This window comes from Fundulus heteroclitus, chromosome 23 (assembly GCF_011125445.2).
Source record: "Fundulus heteroclitus isolate FHET01 chromosome 23, MU-UCD_Fhet_4.1, whole genome shotgun sequence".
Lineage (NCBI taxonomy): Eukaryota > Metazoa > Chordata > Actinopteri > Cyprinodontiformes > Fundulidae > Fundulus > Fundulus heteroclitus.
The window spans coordinates 10,951,386-10,973,101 of NC_046383.1; the positions used below are offsets into that span (position 1 = coordinate 10,951,386).

Sequence of the window (21,716 nt, forward strand, 5' to 3'; positions counted from 1 at the left end):
TCGGGATTAACCCAATATGACATGCTGGTTTATTTCTTGTACTTTTCATCAGTTATTTTGGATTTACGTTTAGCTTATAGATGCTATAACGAACACTCGATGAGGATCGCTCCCGGTATTTAGGCCAAAATTTCAAAACATTAATTTATGTTAGCGGCTATAATACAAAGCCGAATTTTAATATAGTACCGTGTGAATACGTGACAACGAATTTAGCTGTAGAAATGGAAAATAATCGACATTAAGATCAGAGTTTCGTTACAGGCAGTTTAGCTGCAGCGAGCTTCTTTATGCGCATTTCCGCCAATCATTACGGTATTTATGCAATTTCCAGTTTGGACTTTATGTAACTGTACGGAACATGATGCTAACATGCCGGTGTTGAAGTGAAGACGTGTATTTTATTGAAAAGTCGCTTTGTTGTTGTTGTTTTTTTTATTTTATTTTTTTTCTGTAACATGGCTGTCTGTGCCTTCCTGCCCAGACTGTCCCCGCTGCTCAGAGGCCGTTTCGGCTGTAAAGTTCGGGCGTTTTCGTGCGCCGTCGCCTGCTCCCAGCTTCACAAGGTGGAGGGACCCGGCGCTTTGACGGGCAAAGTGGACCGGTTCGGTGGAGTGACAGTGAACCTAGCTGAGGCCGGACTGCCGTCGGACATAAGCGAACATGCATTCAGCAGATTGCTGCAAGGTCTGTTGTCCTGAAGCTGCAACTCGTTAAGATGACATCAGTGATGTGCAACACACACGAGGAGGCAGCTTCCATATTTTTAATCACAAAGTAGTGTTCAGTGATGTTTATTATTGCTAAAGTTATGCAAAAGGTATAACTGGTTACACCGGAAAACCCCTTTTGGGCTTATTGACAGTTACTTCCATTACTTAAATGGCAACAAATCAGTTGGAATCGCTTGAATCAATGCAGGTTTTCCATGTAGAACTTAAGAGCAAAAAAACAACAACAACAACAAAAAAAACAATCTTAACAGAATTTACTTTACGTGACAGAAATCATCAATCAACCAATTTCCTGCCCGGTCCAAACTGGATCCAATTCATTCCAGTACAATCCAACTGGAGATTCAGTTCCAGATTTAATTACATATAATCCATGACAGTCTAATGCACTAGAGTCAAATCCAGTTCCTCTTAAAATACCAGCTGGGAAAAGGGTGTAAAGAAGCCCAGCCTGCTGGATCAAGTATCTGACTTTGCAGCAATCCCTCCGCCCTAGCAAGCATGAGGCAACAGTGGAGAAGAACTGCTCGCTTTTAACAGGGAGAAATCCCCCACAAAACATGGCTGCTCTCAGCTGCGAGCTACAGGGAGAAGGACAAAAAAAGTTAGTCCCCTCTGCTTTCATGCACCTCAATAAAATCCAGTGCAAACAACTGCCTTTAACGCTGCAAAAAGGGAACTAAAAGTAAGTACAATTGTTATTGAAATTAGTGTATTTATCCTTGATTATCTGCTAATGGAATAAGATTTTTGCATTTAAAATAGGATTAACTCATCTCCATCGTCTTAGTTCAAGTGCAGTATATCTAATTATCTAATTTATGGGTTGAAATACCCATTCTATTGGCAGATAATCTCATTTTCTTGCTCAAATCAAGAACAAATACACTAATTTCAAGAAAAAATTTGAATTACCTTAAGTTCCCTTTTTGCAGTGAAGTCACCCAGTCCATCTGTGTGAAACTTAATCTCAGTATAAATACTGCTTTTCTGTCCTCAGAGGTGTTTTAGGGAACATTAATTAATGAACAACCGTCATCATTTAGACCACGGCAGGTTATAAAATGTGAAAAAGTTCAAGAGGTGTGAATACGTTTTTCAAGACGTTGCTGGTGTTGAAGGGACATTTTGATTTGAATTCATGTTTCAGAGCTTGTGGATTCTTGCTAATGCCTGATGTCTGAACCTTGCAGACTCTTTAGTCCAGTGGAAGGCTGAGGGAAAGATGGCGGTGTGGCTACGGGTTCCCATCTCGCTGAGTCGATGCGCTGCTGCAGCAGCGGCTCACGGCTTCACCTTCCACCATGCCAAGAGCGATCACGCCATGCTGGCTCTGTGGCTGGGAGAAGCAGAAAGCAGACTGCCGGGGTTTGCTACTCATCAGGTTGGAGTGGCAGGTAGGCATTTATGGCCCAAAACTCGTTTTTATCGTTTCATCTCTGGAGTAATGTTGATCAGGAAGTCTCACGTCAGTTTTCTGATGAATTTTATGAGAGAAAATGATCTCAAAAAAATATCTTCTGATTTAATTGTGTAATCCACTTTAATCCACCGTCATGTGATACCAAACTTCTCTGGTTCATAGACCCCAAGGAACTTGGCTAGAGCCACCAGATTCCAGAAGTATGATGTTTTCTTTTATAATAATAATAATAATAATAATAATAATAATAATAATAATAATAATAATAATAATAATAATAATTATTATTATTATTATTATTATTATTATTATTATTATTATTATTATTATTATTATTTTGTAATTTCAGCATTGAAAGAAAATATTTTGAATTGGTGGTTGCTAGTGTTGTAATCCACCAGCAGAGGGCACGAGTGACTTTAATGTCTTCGCCACAGTTGCATGAAGATGCGTGAAGCATGTCAGAACATGTCCAGAGCATCCTCTTTGAACAGAAATCCCCGCTCTGTTTGCCAAAAACTGCTTTAAACAAAACTTGTGCGACGTTTGAACGTGACACAGCACCAAGGAATCAAAGATGCAACGGTTTGCAACAATGCCTGGGTTCCTGGGTGCAGAGAGAAGTTGTGCAATAAAGTGCTTAGACAGATGCGTGTGATGTTAATCACCAGTTCTGGTGCTTCCCAGCTCAGTTTGTGTTGTTGTCTTCATCGTCTCAAGACACTCACACAATAAGACGAGCAAGATAAATTCAGATTTAAGCAGAAACAGTCCATTTAAATCCACATTAAGTTCAAATCAACATAATTCATTACAATACAATCTGCTTTGAAAATTCGATTCAGATCCAGTTAGATTCTGCTCAGCTCACTCAAGCAATAACACTACAAATAATCCACAACTGTGGAAATTTACCTTTGGCTTCACATAGTGGTTAAAAACATAAAAAGCAGCACTATTGCGTTTGGTGTGAAAGATTTTTTTTTTAATAAATGTTCTCAGTTGCTCTTGCGGCTCAATTTTGCTTTCCAGAAAAGCAGCTCATCACATTTCTGGGTCAGTTTGTTGGACCTTTTTTGCTTTATTTACCCTTGATACAAATCTCCCAGCATTCTTTGCACAATAAGCACCTTAATACCTCATTTTCTGTTATCTGCGACTTCTGAAGGACAACTAGTTCATACAACTTTTGAATCATCCTTTTATTTTTTTAATCTCTCTTGAACGCTACAATGAAAATAAAAAAAACACTGTAATGCTTGTTCATTGCCTGTTTTTTTGCCTTTATTATGTATACTCTGAACCGGAGTGGCCAAAGAGAAATTTCACCACAGTAAAACGTGGTGAGAATAAAGACTCTTTGAATCTTCGCTCTGTGCCGACGATTCCTGGCAGCCTGTTTTAATTCTTTGCTCACCAATTGTCCACACCAAGGGCGCATGTTAAAAGCTAAAACACTTTCAATAACATGCTTATAACAAAAACCTTTTGCTTACATTGCAAGCATTCAATTCCCTTATTAAATACTTAAACCGCATCACTGAAAAACATAGTATTCTATCAATAAAGGTTACGGCGTATTTGAATTCATTAACCATGTCAATCACTGATGAAAACAGGTGACAGATTTTTTTTTGTCAAACTGCCACTATTTCATCAGTCCTGCTCTCATTAATAAACAAATCTCTGGTCTTACGCCATTCAATCAGATCAAAAATATGATTAAAATAAGCAGAATGCTTCTCAGAGCCATTTGACTCCATAATACCAACACAAATCGTGTCATCTGTATACTTATAGAGATGGCAGTATAGATCTATGAGTTGCATCTTATTTGTGTCAAAGGAGAACAAAACAGGAGAAACCAACACTTCCATGGGGTGCTCCTGCACTAAATCACTAAAACACTGATCCAGAGGTGTACTTTCTATGGTTAGAAAAACAGAGAGAGCACAAAGTTAATGGCAGTAACACCCTTTTCACTGGTTCTGCCGAGAAAAGGGACGCCACCACGCTAGGAGCACTTCCTGTGGGACAGAAAATCTAAAGAACAGCAGCAAAGTCCTCCACAAAGGGTAGAGATATCGCTAAATACAGAAGCACTGCTCTAGTGTGTTGTTCCACGGGAAAGAACCACAGAGAAATCTGATAAATAATGCCAAAAATAGTGGAATAGTGCAAAGGAGAGACTTGGCCAGGTGTAGCTTCGATGATCAGAGGAGCAAAGTGCTTCATGCCTGGACCAGACGTATGTTCCCTGGAAAGGATACACGGAGAGAGAAAAATTGATAAACAAAGGTTAGCAGAGGTGATGAAAGGGGTCAGTAAATTTTAAAACCCAAACCCTGTGGCCTCAGGGTAACTTTCTTATCAGAACGGAAATGTTCAAGCCTTGTATTAAACCTAAAATTGAATCTGGGCAAATTTTGTGTATTTGGAAGTAAGCGCTAAAAATAACCACATGTGGCGCTGCTTTCCTCAGAAATCTGTTGCTTTGACTTAACAGATATAAACCTTATGATCGGTGGCGATAGCGGGAAGGCAGGCGTGATCACCACGCAGCGCTCTGATTGGCAGGGTGGCGTTCACAGCCGTAATTCCCCCGCTGCCGAAGTTGTGTGCTGCAGCTCTGTTTGGTCCAATGTGGCGACATTAAAGGCTAGCATGGCTAATATGTCAGAGGAAACGTATAACTGAGCCTGTGTTTATTGTGAAACTGAGTACGACAAACATATAATCTCTTATTTCAGCTGTTTCATCAAGATTTATTATCATCATGTAACTATAATGACTCAGAATTCACACGGATTCACACGAAACACGGAGACACAGACCAGATAGTGTTCGAGTAGCTGAATGCACCAAGACTTCCTGACAGGCTAAAAGCGTGCAGATAGTCCTTAGCATCTGATAGATTTGAATGTTCCAGTCAAAAACAGACAGATAAGAGTCGCTTTACAGAAGATGTAGATAATCACATGAACGTATCAGACAAAACAGAAGACTTTTCAGCAGTGATTCCCTGTTGCAGCTCTAAAATTCAGCTCTAAAAGTTTATTTTCTTTCACATAAACGCCTTACAATCTTTTTCTCTCCGGCCGTATTCCTTCTCCTCATTCCTGCCTCTGGGGCTGAGGTCTACTTAATGATAGCCTCTCTGGACAGAAACCAGGCCTCCTCCTGCATCATATGGCACAGCTGCCGAGGATGACATCAATTTCCACTTCCAGGTCCAAGTCAAGCTTTTAGGACAACCCATCCATCTTTATGCGTGTGTGACATTCATTCAGACGGAGTCGCCGGAAAAGACAGTGGCCCGTTTTTCCTTCCTTCCTTCCTCCTCCTCCTCCTCCTCCTTCGTCTGAGCTGTCATCAGCAGCACATAGTTGCTTCTCTTAGTCACTACCTGCAGGGAAAAAAAACATATATTTTCAGGCGGGAGAAAAAATGTTAAATCTTAAAAGTGGGACGTTGACATCATTCTCAAGCACAGTTGAGTCACTCATCTGTTTATGTCTGAAAATATTGAGGTTTTTCCCAATATTTTCCATTAATTACATGTCTGTGTGTGTTTGTATTTAAAGCATTATTACTTTTAATGTTTTTCACCTCAGTTGCTTATTTGTATTTGCCTTTATTTATTTGTAAAGGGGATTATCCATATTAATAATTGTGTGAGCCAAATCTAGCCAGACTAGACAGAAACGCAGTGAAACCCTAAACAACAGAAGAATACTGAGGTCTAAAGACGTTAAAAGCACCACTACTTAAAAAAAAAAATAACGACTGTCCAGAGTTGTTAAAATGAAGGGGGAAAAATGCTAAAATAAGTTACAAAATATCCACATAGGGATGCCATTGCATGTTATCAGAATTAAGTTTTACCTATGCTCTGGACATTGATCTAATAAACGAATAAGCTTTGATGTGTAGATAAGAAAAATCTGAATTGTGTGGCTGACTTTCAATCTCTAGCTTTAGGAAAGCTTTGGTACTTTTACCAATTTTAACCTTAAGAACAGCAACATGGGGAGGTTGGTCATTCATTATTCAAGCTGGCAGCAAAGGGAATGTCAGGGGTGAATCTTGAAGAAAAGCGATGAGGTCCCCCCCCCCCCCCCCCGTTGTTCCTAGGGCCAGAACACAAAAACTGTCAGATTAAATTAGTAATTTAATCTGAATAAAAATAAAAGGAGCCATACAAGAAAACATGAACATGTCAGCTCCAAATGTTTCTTTTCCTGCCTCCAAGTAATGGCGCCGACACATTTTAGTACTATTATTACTATTATTATTATTATTATTATTATTATTATTATTATTTCCCAGTTAGTGTTTAAGCTCAGTGTGTAAATATGGAAATACTGCTGGATGGATGGATGGATGGATGAATGGATGGATGGATGGATGGATGGAGTGATGGATGGACAGACTGTTGGATGGGTGGAGTGATGGATGGATGGGTGGATGGATAGACGGATGGATGGATGGGTTGAGTGATGGATGGATGGAGTGATGGATGGATGAATGGATGGAGTGATGAATGGATGGATGGATGAATGGATGGTGTGATGAATGTATGGGTGGATGGATGGACGGACGGATGAATGGATGGATGGACAGACGGTTGGATGGGTGGAGTGATGGACAGATGGATGGATGGATGGATGGATGGACGGAGTGATGGATGGATGGATGGATGAATGGATGGATGGATGGATGGAGTGACAGACGGATGGATGGATGGAGTGATGAATGGACAGATGGAGTGATGGATGGAGTGATGGATGGATGAGTTGACTTTATTCTCTGACACTTTGTCGGTGACACATGGCTCTGCGCTGCATGGTGGAGTGATGGATGGATGGATGGAATCGATGGATGGAGTGACAGACGGATGGATGGAGTGATGGATGGATGAGTTGACTTTATTCTTTGACACGTTGTCGGTGACACATGGCTCTGCGCTGCATGGTGGAGTGATGGATGGATGGATGGAATCGATGGATGGAGTGACAGACGGATGGATGGAGTGATGGATGGATGAGTTGACTTTATTCTCTGACACGTTGTCGGTGACACATGGCTCTGCGCTGCATGGTGGAGTGTGAGTTCCTGGTGAACTGGAGTCATGACTGAAGCTCCTGCTGTGGAGATGTTCACCTGGGCAGGAATACGTCACTTTGGTAGAATCTCCCCACATAACTTCTGGTAAATATTTTCTCACAGGAGTTAATTCCTGATGGAGCGGCCCAGGAAACAGGAAGCAATGTTCTCCTCCAGTGTTAAACATTAACAGGTGATTATTCTGCTTTCCTGCTCAAGGTGCGGTCGTTGATGAGTCCACGGGAAAAGTTCTGGTCGTCCAAGACAAAAATAAGGTAAATGTCTATGTGGAGTAAACGATGTTACGTGTAAGTTCATAATTTCCCTTAAGTTGTAGTGACAGCAGAATCCATCTGCCTTCAGCTACCTGTACCTTTTAAAGTGAACTAGTCAAGGGAGTCGAAATGCACCATTTTGGCTTTTTCCGTATGATTTCCTGCTTTCTTTAAGGTCCTACCTGCTGATTTCAGCCTCAATCCTTTTTTTCCCTTTTTTAGAAGACTTGAAGACATAAAAAGGAGGGGGGGGGAGTGATTCAGGTTTTTGGAAAGAATTAAGAGTTTTAAATCTAACTGAAGATTAGCCCCCTTTTCAATGCTCTTTAGCAACAATAACGCACTTTTATCTGACTAACTGAGACAGACACACTTATCATATGTCCAGATCTTCATCTGAGACTCCTCTACAAACAGATGATAGCATCCCACATTTTAAATTTCAAGAATAAATTCCAAATATCAAAAATTGTGCCTAAAACTTTGCCAAAATGGCACAAAAAAATTGAAGATATGCCTAGATTATTTTTTTTTCCAATCTAAACATGTGTAACTTCTCACTTGTTTGTTGGACACCAAACTGGCTACAGACTTAACCAATATATTGTTTTTATTTCCTTCTTTATAGCAAAAGTAAAAAAGTTCTGTAGGTAAACATCTGTTTTGGTTTTTTTTTAGGCAAAATCATTTTTTTTGGACATTTAAATCTCATTTACACAGGCCCAGAATAATTTACTCTCACATTTTCACACCCACATCATCCTCCAGGACTTTTATGTTAGTCGATAGCAAGATTAGCAGTTTAGGCATTATACAAGTTGAGAAATACCTCATAGAATATGACTATGCACTTTTTTTTTTTTTTTTTTGCAAAATACACCATCAGGTTTAAGAGGTTAAGCACAAACCTGATACTTTTATAGGCTGAAAATGCCAGCAGTGTTTAGTTTTTCTGCATTTAAGGGGGGAAAGAACATATTTTTCAGCATTTGACCCATCAGTCACAGATTTAGGGAAAATGGGCACATTCCAGTCTCAGAAGGACTGATCGGTGCGTCTCTAGCTGTTGAAAATCACAGGAATACAAAGACCAGAAGGGCTCTAAACAGATAACCAGCTCCTGGTGTGAATGAAGAAATCCAGCAGCACAAAGTAGTTTTCATGCCTTTGTTTAGATGCAAAAGTTTAACAACGCTCTCCTAAGATTCAGAGCTTTAGGTAATTAGTATGAATAATGAGCCAGAAAATCACAGATATCCTGTCGCTGCACAAAATGCTTCGTCTTGTTTATTCGCTGACCCGTCTTGCTTCTGTTTATCCAAAGCGGTGCCGCAGCTCCTCCCAGACATTAAGCTCCTTTAACAGTTAAATCGGCGCCAAGCAGCAAACAACCTGTTTACATGAGCTGAATGTGCGCTGCGGTCAGGATCCCGCTCCTCAGCCAACGCTGCTTTTCAGCTTCCGTTTCAATGGAGCGCTTTCAAAATGTCCCTGCTTGCCCTACCCATGTGTGCATGCCCAGTCTCACAGATAAGATCCCCACCAATGCGGGAGAAGCAATGCAAAATGCTGCTGCAGTTCATCAGATATATATTTTTAGGGTCAGTAGTTTCAGAGAGAGCCAGTAAGAGCTCAAAAAAAGGTTTAAATGTCCCTCTGCAAGTTGCACCTTCGTCGTGTCCTTTCTGCAGCAATCAGCAAGCTTCTGGCGTAATTCTAGTTGGATGTTTAACAGCTATTAATCCATGGTTTTATAGTTGCAGACTCATGGGGGGCGGGTCCACGCTGCACAGCTCACCAGTCCATCACAGAGACACACAGGACGGACAGACCTGCACACACTCACACCTGAGGGCGATTTTAGAGCAATCAGTCAGCCCGACAGTTACCTCGAGTACCGTTGGTTCATGCAGATGGAGACGTTTTGTTTTTAATTAGGGTAAAAAAAAAAAGAAATTACGGGAAAGTTAAAGTCTGGAAATGTCAAGTACAACACAAGTAATTTTGATAACCACACATTTTATATCCTCTTTAAATTCATGGTAAATAGGATAACATGTGCAAACTTCGGTGCATCCAAATCTGCTTTTAATTAATTTCTTAAAATACAGCAAGAGATTTGAAAGAAAGACCGACCCGGACCCTGTTCTTATTGAAGATTAAAAATAGAATTATTTATTTATTGTCCAACTGAGCAAACTACATAACCATCCTTTCATACGACAAAAGAGCAAAACCTCTTTAAAGTTCTGGATATACGGTGATTTACACGTTCCATTCCTACAGAAAATCTGATTCATTGAATTCAAATATTGCACACTCATAATCTGTGGTGCAGGTAAATAAAAATGCACAGAAGAACTTTTAAATTTTTTTTTTTTTTGTTGCTGTTAAATTTCTGGACCCTCAAATATTTTTGAGTTGATCATTTTGGCCCCTGTGACGAAAAGTTTAGACACCCCAAGATTAAACCAAGAGCCAATCAAGGCCAGGTTTGCTTTGATGAACTAAGGAGGACATAAGGCGCGCTGCTAACGACTCGTAGATGAACCTAAAGGTGGAAGAGTGAGTGGCCTGGAAGTGACACGGCTGCTTTATCTCTCCTCCTCCTCTTCCTCCTCCTCCTCCTCCTCAGCAAGAGGTTTACTGGAACTGAGGAGTTCAACATCCTGGTCCTTTGGCAGCAAAAAGTCCCCATGAGGCTGAATGAGTTCACCGAGAGTTAGCAACTTTCCTGGAAAGAAACTAAGACATCAGAACTGTTACATCAGCGCAAACAACGAGCCACCGACCCTCGTTTTGTGTGGAATGAAGTGGGGAAAACGTGAACAACTTTACCATCGTTTAGATTTAATTTCCTCATAATTTCCTGGTGGACTTGACAAAGGTTCTTGACCAGGGTCAGCGTTCTCTCAGTTCCCCTTTGGATCAAGCATCGACTCGTTCAGCTCAGACACAAACATCCCTTCAAGCAGCACAGAATCTCTTTATTTCTCTCTGACTGCACATTGTAGAAGAGACACCGAACAAAAAAAAATGCCTTTTATCAGCTTTACATGTCACCTAAAGCTGCAGTGCAGCATCTACAAAAATAAAAAAAACAACAACACACAGAGAGGTCTTAATTTAACCAGCAGCATGTTATTAAATATCAGATGGTGGTGAAGCAGCGTTGTCCGGGTCGCTTTAGCTCAGCGAGGGAGCGGAGCCTTTTCCCGTTCCTGTGTAATCATTAGCTCTGCTGTCAACTACTGAGGTCCATCGTTTTGAAGAGGAGAAAAAAAAACATGTTGAGGATTTACGGAGCGAAGTCGGTGATGCTATGCTGATGGCGTCTGCCTGCGATTCAGTTCCAGTGGTGACGTTTCGTCACGACTTGTGTAAAATGTCCGCTTTCCTCTCCGATTCCAGACCAAGAACGCCTGGAAGTTTCCTGGCGGTTTGTCGGACCCAGGCGAGAATATCGGTGAGTGCAGAGAAAGAGAAAGGAAAAGAAAAAAAAAAACTACTACAGTACATCTAACTAAATCCTTTAGAATATACAATATACATTCATTTGATCTGTACAAAACAGAGGCACATGATCATTTGTTTCTCCCACTGAAAAGTTTGTAACATTTTAAAAGCAGCGTTTAAAGTATTTACACGTTCCACACCAGGAGCAGCATCAAACTGTTTTTGTTTTTACAAAAGAAAAAAGAAAATATATGCTTCTTCCATTTTTTCCCCCCTAACATTTGAATTGCAGGCCTGGAAGCCATATAATCATATTTATAATTGTCAGGCTCCTCTAAATTTCCTCATATTTTACTTCAAATCAGTTCAGGTTACCTGGAGTTGTTAAAGTGGTCCAGATTAGTAGTTTAAAAGTGCTTCTTTGGACTCTTGTTCCTTTTTTGCTCATAAGGATGTACAACACAATAATCTTTGTGTTCAGGTGGACCAACAAACTATTCTGGAGCTGACCCGCCACATATAGCAGACCCTCGTTAGTTCAATACTTTTTCATCTACTTTCTTTGGGCTGATCCATTGTTAGGGATGGGGGGTTAAAGTCACAGCAGCTTCAGAGGTGGTACTCTCCATTCTAAATACATTTTAGGTACATTTTAGGCGTAAAAGCCTGCATTAGGATGGTCGTAATGCCAAACCTTCCCTCCAGCAACAGACACTGACGGTCAGGTAGAAGGAGAGGACTAGAAAGGAGTGAAAAAGCAACCAAACTTTAAGGGAAAGAGCCTTCAAAAAGCCCCGGAGAACAAATTATCTCGACCACTTTTAAAGATTACAGTGACGTCTGACCCGCAGGAAGCAAAGCGTAAAGAAATAAGGGGGTGGTTTAAAATCTTTGCACACTGACCTAAACGTGTGACCAATCTCCCCCAGGAGCCACCGCTGTCCGGGAAGTGTTCGAAGAGACGGGCATTCGCTCCGAGTTCAGATCGCTGCTCAGCATCCGGCAGCAGCACCAGCACCCCGGCGCCTTCGGCATGTCCGACATGTACATCATCTGCCGGCTGAGCCCGCTCACCTACGACATCAACTTCTGCACGCACGAGTGTCTGCGCTGCGAGTGGCTGGCCGTGAGCGAGCTGGCCGAGACCAGCAGCACCACGCCCATCACGTCCCGCGTGGCCCGGCTGCTGCTGCACGGCCTGGAGCGAGGCTTCGACCGGATCGACCTCACCATGGAGGAGCTGCCAGCCGTTTACTCCGGCATGTTTTACCAGCTGTACCACAGACAGCTTCCTGCTGAGCCGTAGAGCTCAGCCAGGGTGGTACGGCCCAGTGTTAAACTGGTTTAAAGGCTGGACTCTACAAGCTAGTTTGGGTTCTGCAGGTTCCGTAGTCTGTCACTTTCTCAGGATTAGGTTCGGTTAAGTTGTAGCTGCTGAAACACGTTCTTGTGACTGGCATGAACTGTCATATTTATTAAACGTGCTCCGTTTTTAATTTAATACTCTTCTCTCAGTTTAAAGTCTAAATCTGTTAAACTGATTGTGATTTTGCACTAATTTTATGTTACAGAGATGAGAGAACGCTTTAAAAGCTTATTTGCATCCATCAAACATGACAATTAAATAGTCTGGAAAGTGTTCCTGCAATATTAAAAATGGGTTTTTACTGTAGCCTGCTTATTTGTTGGCTCTACTTGGTTTTATGGTTGCCATCTGTGGAGTAATCCTGGAGTTATACGTTTAAATATGTGGCACCGTTGGGGAAGTGAAGCTGAATAATGTCAGATAGGTTCAGGATAAAACATCACAGCTGTTTTTGGCAATGTCAACGCAACACTGCGGTCACTGCCTTCACGTCGTCTCTCTCTGTCTCAACCCCGGTTAGCACTTTGCAGACATTGGAAGAAAGAGAATGGCCTTCTGACCCGGTCCGGTTTTGCTGCCGGACTTGTACTGGCCAGTCCTCTTCAGCGCCACGTACATGTTCGGGTACTTCCTGGAGCGGTACGTGTTGTAGTTGTTGCTCTCGAGCCTCTCCAGGAAGTAGCACTCGTCCGTCGCTCGTCTCTGAAGGGAGAGGCAGAGAACACGGTCACGTTAGTGACTTTTCATTCATCCCGGTGAAGCCTGGTTGTTTCTGCTGGTTTTTGTTGTGAAAAATAATATTCCACTGTCAGACCGTGTACTGAGAATAAAAATCAACCAGGAAGGAAGGAAACAATACGTCTGGTTCGTTTTCAGTGTCGTTAGCATAGCTAGCATGACTAAAACAGCAGTGTCTGTAGGTACGCTCTAGAAAGTGTAGACCTCTATCGATCCAGGGGAACTCTGAGATGTCCAAAAGGCTGCAAACGTTCCCGGCCAAAAGTCTTGCTCTCTCTCGCTCTCTCACAGCTCGAATAGATCCTAAATATGGCTTTGCATGATGCAGAAGGCTTCTTTCACGTATTTGCAGCGGTAGGTGGAGTAACCAAAAATTGTGCTTGAATCAGAGTAGCTCTGCTTCAACATATTTTTACTCAAATAAAAGTAAAAAGTAGTCCTCCAAAAAGAAGTATTTAGTAAAACTGCTTCTCAAGTATTGAGTAAAATCAGAGAAACAGATCAAGACATCTGTTTAATTTGTAAAAAAATATGTAATTAATACAAAGTTATGTGCAAACTGGTATTTTAAAGATTCCATTAAAAATAAATAAATACAGAATAACAACTTCAGGCAGGAGAAAAACAACTTCAAATGTAATTTTTTCACCTTTGAAACCAATTACAGTTGGATAGTTTGTACATTTATACATGTCAAGGTAGTTCCAGTGACAATAATGCATCTACTGCATTTTACTATATATTCACTTTAACATAAATTGTCAGTTTAAGTCTGAGACTGGTGCAGTTTTTCTTTAACATGTTTGTTCTTTATTCAGGGAAGTTATTAGAGCAGAAATTGTACTTAGGTAAGATTAGCGTTACTTTAAAGTAATATTACTAAAGTAGAAGTAAAATGTATGGTGCAGTAAAACTACTTGCAAGTACATTTCTTTCAAAAAGTTACTCAAGTAAATGTAACTAGTTACTACCCACCTCTGCATATTAGTGCTTAGAAGGCAATTTTAAACTTATTTTGGAAATACTTTCCACACCAGATAGTGTTAGCACCATCTAGTAGCCCTAAGGTTTGGTCCAATTACTGGTCAAGACAGATCAAGCTGAAAATGGGCCGATTTGTTTTTTATACACAAATATAAAGATACCTTTGTACCTTTTATTGTGTTTTTGTAAATTATGGTGATACGTAATCATAAAAATGCTCAAATTGCACAGTAAATTTTTCTGAATAGTTTATTTTCTGAAGATTTTCATATTAGACCCTCCTTCCATTAATCGTTGACCCATGTTGAGTAGAAAATGTCGGGTTGGAGATGGCTTTCTTTACCCCAGAATAGTCTGACTCATTACAATGAAAAGGTTTTACACAAAAAAAATAGACAAAGGTTCAAAACATAAAACTTTTAGTATAAAATGCTCAAACTTATGTGGTTTATCCATCACTAAAAACACAAACCACTTATGGTCTGATGCGTTCAAGGACATTTTAAGATGGGCAGGGTCAGACTTTTTTACTTTTTATTCTAGTTTTCCTTCAGGTAACAAATGATCGTAATGAGATAAAAAACAAACAAAGAAAAAAACAGGGACACTTCTTTACAAATCCGCACACAGACAACAGAACCGACTCAGGAGGCAGCCTCTCGTTAGGAGGAGGAAATACTGACTCCTAATTATGCAGTACAAGGCTTTACAACTAGCAACCCTCGTAAATCAACACCACTTGATTTACTTTCCGTGCCACTGGAAGCAACAAAGCAGCAGTGTGGGTTTACTATCACCAATGTGCAGAAAATCCTCACACACTCTTCAGTTTGGGACAAAACAGTTTTTCAGGGAATTCATTAATTATATTTAAAAAAAAAGGTAGAAAATGGAAAATATTTCAGTCAATCAGGCTGAGACCAAAGGTTTAATAGATGTTTGACTCCTTTACGGTACAACCATGTACATGACTGAGTATAAGCAGGAAAAACTAGCATAAATTTCATCATCAACATCGTCATCATTTGTGGATCATATTTCTCAAAGAATGAGAAAATTCTGGAGAAAGCTTTATAAAGCAAAGAAAGCTGAACACAAGAGTACAACAGTCCCCAATAACAAAAGAAAACTTGTGACACTTCTATGAGCCGTCAAATCTAAAAGGTACTAAACAACTGAAATAATTTAACAAATGTACTTTTCTCACGTCTCAGACACTTTACAAGTAACGTTTAAAATAACGTTCCTTATATTGAAGTTTTCCAAAACAAAAAAGGATTGAAAGAGTTATTTAACAGAAAATAGTTTGCATTTCCCTTTTATCCACATTATTATCTAAAACTTAGCTGCCTGTGCTTTGTGGTGGGATTTGTCACATACCTTATGTTAATATAAATGTTAGAAATGATGTGGAAAGCATCTACAACAGGGTTCACCAACGTTTTCAAACTGAGAGCTACTTCATCGGTACTGTGTCATACGAAGGGCTATCAATTCTGATCTTTGAACTACAAGAGTCCAAACTCACCTTAACTGTACCTTATATAAATATGTTTTTAATGCTTTTTTCATTATTAAATCTATGTCAATAGATTAATAAAATAGCTATTTAAATGTGGTCCTGGGGTCTACCTGGTGCCTGCGGACCCCATGTTGGTGAGCCCTGATCTACAAGGAATCCTCCACGTCTGGGGCCTTCAGGCACTTTTCTGACTGACTTTCAGATGCTCCAGGAACTGCCTGGAACACCGTCGCTCCTCTTCTAATGCTGGCGTGTAGGCTTCAAACATACCCCACAGGCCAGCAAAAAAATAAATAAATCTTTATATTATATAGATTCCTAACATTTCTTTTCAGGTGTAATACATCTATTTATTAGTTGAATTTCTTTTTCTGAAGTGAGTGGCCAAGTCCTTTGAACATTATAAAATTTAAATGTTTTTGTCATGACTGCTTTAGTAAAAATATATATATATATATATCTTGCCATTCAAAAATATAAAGCTATTTAGTTTATTGTGCCGTACGATTAAGAATAAATGTTTTCAAGCAGAACCTGAAAATCTATAAATGCTTTTAGAAATTGTTCATATTTTTTTCTAAATTAAAACCACTAATTTAATTTATTGAAATGGATAATGTCCCGCAGTGGGGAAATTCGGGGTGTTTCATTTAAGCATCCGATTCCTCTACTTAACCCGAGAAATGGTTGTGCCCATGTTGAAAAATAATGAAAAAGTTAAAAGAAAACCAGGAACATAAACACACAAATAGATTAATAGAAAACTAGGGGTTCTGATATTTAAGCCTCTTCTTTTTTAAGTCAGCTCAGTCAGATTCAACAACAGCATCTGTGAACATCACGTCTCTAATCTGGCTATAGATGCTCAAGTGAATGTAAATCTGAACTTTGACTGGGCCGTTCTAACACATGAAGATGCTTGGATCTAAAGCATTGCTGTTTAGCCCAGGATGCATGTTTAAGGGCATTGTCTGCTTGCATTTGTTTTAAAGCATCTGGCAGGTTTTCATCCAGGATTGTCCTGCATTCAGCACCATCCATCTTCTCATCAACTCTGAATAAAAACCTTCCCACAGTAACACGCTTCCACCACCATGCTTCATGCTGGGGATGGTGTGTTCTGATGTGTCGTGTTACTCTTCACTTACACATAGCCTTTAGCACGTAAGAAAAACAGATCAGTTTAGGTCTCATCTAACCAGAGCATTTATTCTTCATGTTTGCTGTTAGACAAACTTCAAACTGGACTTTTCACAGCTATCCTGTCGACAAATTACAGACCTGTATAAACACGCTCTAATGGATCTGTGCAGCTCCTCCAGAGTCACTATGCCCCACCGTGGTAAGCTTGGTCCTCTTGATGTTGACCAGTGTCATCTAACAATCCGCCAAGGTTTGCAATCTAAAACTAACAACTTTATGTGCTAATCGTGTTCTTTTGACACATATGATCCCAAATTACATGGATTGAAGTTTGTAGCTGTAACTTAACAAAATGTATAAAAATCTGAAGGGGATTGACTACTCTTACAAGCCGCTGTAAATGAATGTTTAGAATTTGCTCTTTAAAAGCCACCTGGCTTTTTATTTACGGCTTTTATGATCGCACTGGCCTCGTTTTTAAAACACTTATGGTAATTAACACATATTTAGAGCCTCATTTTGCTTCTATTCTAGTCTACGCTGCGTGGAAAGCGGCTCCAAACTAAACCCCAGTGTCATGACATTTTAAACTTGACATTCGATGCTATGATGTGAGATGACTTTCTGTCCCCCCCGTGACTCAGACGTAACGAGACAAAACTAAATAACACAAAGACAAACTGTTTAGACTTTGGAGAAAAAAAAAACATCTCTGTCTATTATGTAATGTCATCATCAACATAGCTGAGTACTTTTATACAAAACAAACAAGGCATTTGTAAAGAGAAGGTCCCTCACCGCTCCAAACAGCCGTCCGTCTCTGTTCATCGCCAGATAGCGGTTCGCACAAACTCCTTTGATGATCACCTCCCCCACTGAGGTCGCCTGCAGCTGAAGCTTTACTGCAGATGAACATAAAAGTTTATTTAAATAGGGTAAACAGAAACCATTTGTACTGCCATGGCGGAATGTTTAAACAAAGAGAGAGAACGAGCGATCCGTTTACTGAACGAAGAAAACTAGAAAAGGAGCATCCTCAGATTCAAAATCAAACAGTCGTGGAGGGAATGGCTTTTTGTTTGTGCTCCATGGCGGCAACAGAGAGACGAATCATATCCAAACTGAACAATATTTGACGAATCAAAGCAACAAACATGATCATGAAGTGAGAAACAAAAAAAATTGGTACACAGGAATATATAAAATGTGTATTTTAGTGACCTCTAGTGGTACATCAGTAGATTACAACCGAATGCAATCTGTTGTTGCCTCTGAAAACCTTATAAGCCCAAGCTTTGAACCAGCCCCCACTACTTTTCAGCAATTATTTACATATATGTAGATTCTACACGTCCATCGGGGCAACAGTGGGAGTTTGTCCTGTAACAGGCAGGTCCGACTGGCACCGACTGTTTGGCAGGTCCGCTTCTGTCAGTCCTCCCCAGGGCAGCTGTGGCTATAGCGCAGCTCACCTGTGTGAAGCGCTTTGCCGTCGTTGGACTTGATAAAGGGCTTGCACAAATACAGGCCATTTACCACGTCTGTGTTTAAATGAAGTTTGTAATTGCTGAAGTAAACATATTTAGATTTAAACATGTTATCTTGAGCACAAATTCAGGAAAAATACCCTGAGCCCCAGCGAGGAGCGAAAAGAGCCTTTCTGAAAAATCTTTGGTTTTGTCTGTACAATTATACTGTAAAAACACCGGAGATTGGCAAATATATAGCACATGTCCATCAATTTGACACTTGAATTTAAGCAAATTAAATTAGTGGCGAAAAACTCAAATTTATATGTATTTAAAAATATAGGTTTTTAATAAAATCCTTAGTGTCCCAATTCGGGAACCCCGAAGAAAAAGTTTGTGTTGAGGAACTTTCCAATAGTAGTCTCTGACTTCTTGTTTCCCTGAGGTATAAAAATTATGTGACGGAGGCTGATTTCCCGTAGCTGCTCTTTAAAACCGGAAAGTCAAAACAACAACGTGTTTAAGGAAAGGCAGATGTCTGTTGATCTTTATCAGTCAGGAAACGGCTACGTGAAAATAGCTTCTCGCTCAACCTGTCCGTATTTACAGTCAGAGTAGTAGTTTAATAAAATGTGAACCAGCTGGAACCACAGCAGCATCTCGGCGGGGGTCACCAAGTCGAGAGATGATATTCACGTGGCGACCAGCTGAGTGCCAGAGAAGAAAACATCTAAAAACAATAAATAAAACACTCAGAAAATTGAAAAGCTTTCTAAATCTGCGGGAACTTTTGGTCAGATCAGCTTAGGTTGAGTTTTTTAGCAGCTCACATCTCATGCTCACTGTTGGGTATGGTGGAGGGTCTGTAATGCTGCGGCCCTGTTTCTTTTGTTTTAAAGCGTTTGAATCCCTGCTGGAGGTCATGGCATGAGCTCTGAATGATCAGGAAAGCTGAAAGGATGTCACCTTGTGTGAGGACATGTTGATTTAGAGATATTACATAAGCAGGAATGGCTAAAGAGCCCTTTCTCTGTACGCTGCAACCTGGATAAGTCAGGGGAGAAGGCCGAGTCTGGTCCTATTAGCAAAAAGTGCAATAAATTAAGAGCATGGATGCTTATAGGCCTGGCTCTGGTGACTTAATTAAAAACTGTTATTTACATTGGGTCTGAACATGCTGCCACTGTAAACACTGAAGCCAAACAGTAGGTGTTCCTTCAACAGCTGAGAACACTTTAATAGTTTCCTCCTTGTTCTGACTAACACTGGGTGACGTCTCATGTGTCGCGAATGAATGAAACACCTCTAAGGAAAGTGGTAGTAGTGAGTTCAATCACATCCGTCCCCAGGCATCGCCGTTACATGACACATGGAGCCTGGTGACCCTGTTTGTTTTTATACAGACTCCTCTTCTCACCAGCAGAGCTCCGGCGCCGCGCGCCAAGCCACCAAAAGAAGGAAGCAGGGGCCTCACAGGAGAAATTACAGGATCCGTCCTAAATTAACCCACATTAAGCCTCTCAATGGAGCCACATCTGTGTGGAGTTAGGGAGGATGGCAGGATGTTTCAAGTCACAGATCAAAGAGGTGCGTTGCCCTGAGTAAAAGCTGCTGTAGGTTTGGATTTTCACAGCATGTGTTCCTGCCGTGAAAGGGAACCGATCTAAAACGTGCAACACCTGGGATTAACGTGAGAGGTAAAAAGTCTGTCCACCTCAGAGGGTTTTGGGATAAGGAAAGAAGTTTTTATTTTTTCCAGCTTCATCTGGCAGGTCTGTCTGGGGTTTAACAAAAGGAGCATTGATGCAGGAACCTCAGGTCACAGCAGGCTTTCTGGGTAAAAAACCATCCCCGCTGAATGCCTTGGAAGGAAATATCGCTTTATGAAACAGTAATCACGTCTGTTAAACTTCCAGAGGAGGAACAGCGAAGACAAAAGGGGCTTCGGGACGTTTTACAAACTATTTCCAAGAGTTTGAATGAAGTATTTGTCTAGCTGACAGGTTGCCCTTTATCTGCAGCAACTCTGCCAGGCATCTGTTTTCCCAGAGTCCTCCCAACTCCCTCCTACTAACTGATGAAACTCCAGGACACGCTTTAAAGTAATCAGTGACTTACCGAGGCCCTCGGAGACATCACCGTCACTCAGGCCAAACAAGCACGCCCGTCTTTTTGCTTGAGCGTTCCTAATAGCTGACCCAAATTCTACCGGGAAGCGTCTCTTTTGTATAACCAGTGATAATCCTGGTGTCTCTGAGAGAGGGCATTTTGATTTGCTGTGCCGTGTGACGTAAAGCCTTCAGTGACTGTGACTCAGCAGGCTGAAGACGTGCACTAAAAGCACCATGCTGTTAAATTCTCCGTCAAATCTGAAGTAAATCTGAAGTAAACTTCTTCTGAACTTTGATTTTCTCCGGTGTTTCCCTACATGTTTCTGTAAATGGATAATTAACCTGAAGTAAGCTGGAAACCTTCTGTTTTCTAGTAAAAAAAAAAAAAAAAAAGAGACACATAAAGAAGCTTTGTTTAATGTCCAAAAGGATGAAAAAGGAGATTGGAAACACTCACTGTGTGGGTCGCTTTTCTCCCGGATTCCATCCACACCCCCGTCGGGTTTGATCCTCAGGAAGAAGCCCCCGTTCTTACAGTACAGCCTCTTGGGGTCCTTGAAGCTCCCCGGGGGAAAGCCGCCGCTGCCGCCGTCTTCAGGTACGGCGGGAAGAGTTGTGATTTCTCCCGAGGCCATCTCCTCCTCTCACGCAGCTTCCTGACAACTGCTTCGCCTCCTTCTGGAGAAGTGCAGGAGCCCCGCCGTGGCCTCCCAGTCCTCCCTCCTCCCCCTTTCGCTGGAGCCCTTCACACAAACCGACTCCACTTAACCTCAGAGGTCAGTGTTCCTGAGCGGCTCCCCTCCCAGGGCAGAACGAGCCCTTTAAGGCCAGAGATCAACCTGATGGAAAAAGTTCATTTCTCATCTTTGTGGCTGCTGGTCTGCTGTATGTGGAGCTGCCGGCTGCCGCTCCGCCGTACATGCAGAAGGCTTTGCATGCAAGTTTTCTGCTCTCCTTGCAGCCGAAGCAGTGCAGCTGGCTTAGATCTCTGATGAAGGCTTTCCCTTCTGGGCCTCAGTTCGCATGCGCCGTGCGAAGCAACCAGACGCACACACAGGCCCGTGCTCACGCCCACTGATCCTCGCCAGCTGAAGCAGCCAACACGGTAAAGGTTGGGAAAAGGGGGACGGGCAGCTTGGAATCTGTCACTGAGGCCTCTAGGAGAAATGAAACCAGAACCAGCAGCGGCCGTATGTGAACAGAACCACTGTTTTCATTCATTCGCTGGCATAGCAGGGAACAGAGGCATAAAAAACGCCGTCCCAGCTGGGAGATCAGCGACTCAGAGAGATTTTCTCTCACTATACAGCAGCTATTTCTAACGGGAGAAAGAAAAAAAAAAAACAGCAGTTTGCTGAAAAAGTCGGCATGACTGAATTATTGTAATTG

General features: G+C 41.2%; 2 protein-coding genes across 2 annotated transcripts; one reads left to right on the top strand and one right to left on the bottom strand.

The window, feature by feature from the left end:
- Window positions 1-335: 335 nt before the first annotated feature.
- On the top strand, window positions 336-12,651 carry nudt6 (nudix (nucleoside diphosphate linked moiety X)-type motif 6). The gene is made up of 5 exons (XM_012879213.3): window positions 336-687; window positions 1,928-2,131; window positions 7,483-7,538; window positions 10,950-11,004; window positions 11,924-12,651. Exons 1-5 carry the CDS (start codon window positions 459-461, stop codon window positions 12,298-12,300), a joined length of 921 nt encoding a protein of 306 aa, XP_012734667.2. The 5' UTR covers window positions 336-458; the 3' UTR covers window positions 12,301-12,651.
- A 28-nt stretch (window positions 12,652-12,679) lies between these two features.
- Window positions 12,680-21,389, bottom strand: fgf2 (fibroblast growth factor 2). Its single transcript, XM_012879215.3, has 3 exons — window positions 20,785-21,389; window positions 17,546-17,649; window positions 12,680-13,062 (listed from the first exon to the last, which is right to left on the bottom strand). The coding sequence occupies exons 1-3, from the start codon at window positions 20,960-20,962 to the stop codon at window positions 12,877-12,879; spliced, it is 468 nt and encodes a 155-aa protein (XP_012734669.1). The 5' UTR covers window positions 20,963-21,389; the 3' UTR covers window positions 12,680-12,876.
- Between the last annotated feature and the right edge of the window lie 327 nt (window positions 21,390-21,716).

What these genes read in the sequence shown, in the direction of transcription:
- nudt6 (XM_012879213.3), top strand. Translation starts at nt 459, where the DNA reads ATGGCTGTCTGTGCCTTCCTGCCCAGACTGTCCCCGCTGCTCAGAGGC. An exon ending in ATTCAGCAGATTGCTGCAAG is followed by an intron (nt 688 to 1,927) that starts GTCTGTTGTCCT and finishes TGAACCTTGCAG; the next exon opens with ACTCTTTAGTCCAGTGGAAG. An exon ending in GGACCCAGGCGAGAATATCG is followed by an intron (nt 11,005 to 11,923) that starts GTGAGTGCAGAG and finishes AATCTCCCCCAG; the next exon opens with GAGCCACCGCTGTCCGGGAA.
- fgf2 (XM_012879215.3), bottom strand. Translation starts at nt 20,962, where the DNA reads ATGGCCTCGGGAGAAATCACAACTCTTCCCGCCGTACCTGAAGACGGC. An exon ending in GGAGAAAAGCGACCCACACA is followed by an intron (nt 17,650 to 20,784) that starts GTGAGTGTTTCC and finishes GTTCATCTGCAG; the next exon opens with TAAAGCTTCAGCTGCAGGCG. An exon ending in ACGGACGGCTGTTTGGAGCG is followed by an intron (nt 13,063 to 17,545) that starts GTGAGGGACCTT and finishes CTCTCCCTTCAG; the next exon opens with AGACGAGCGACGGACGAGTG.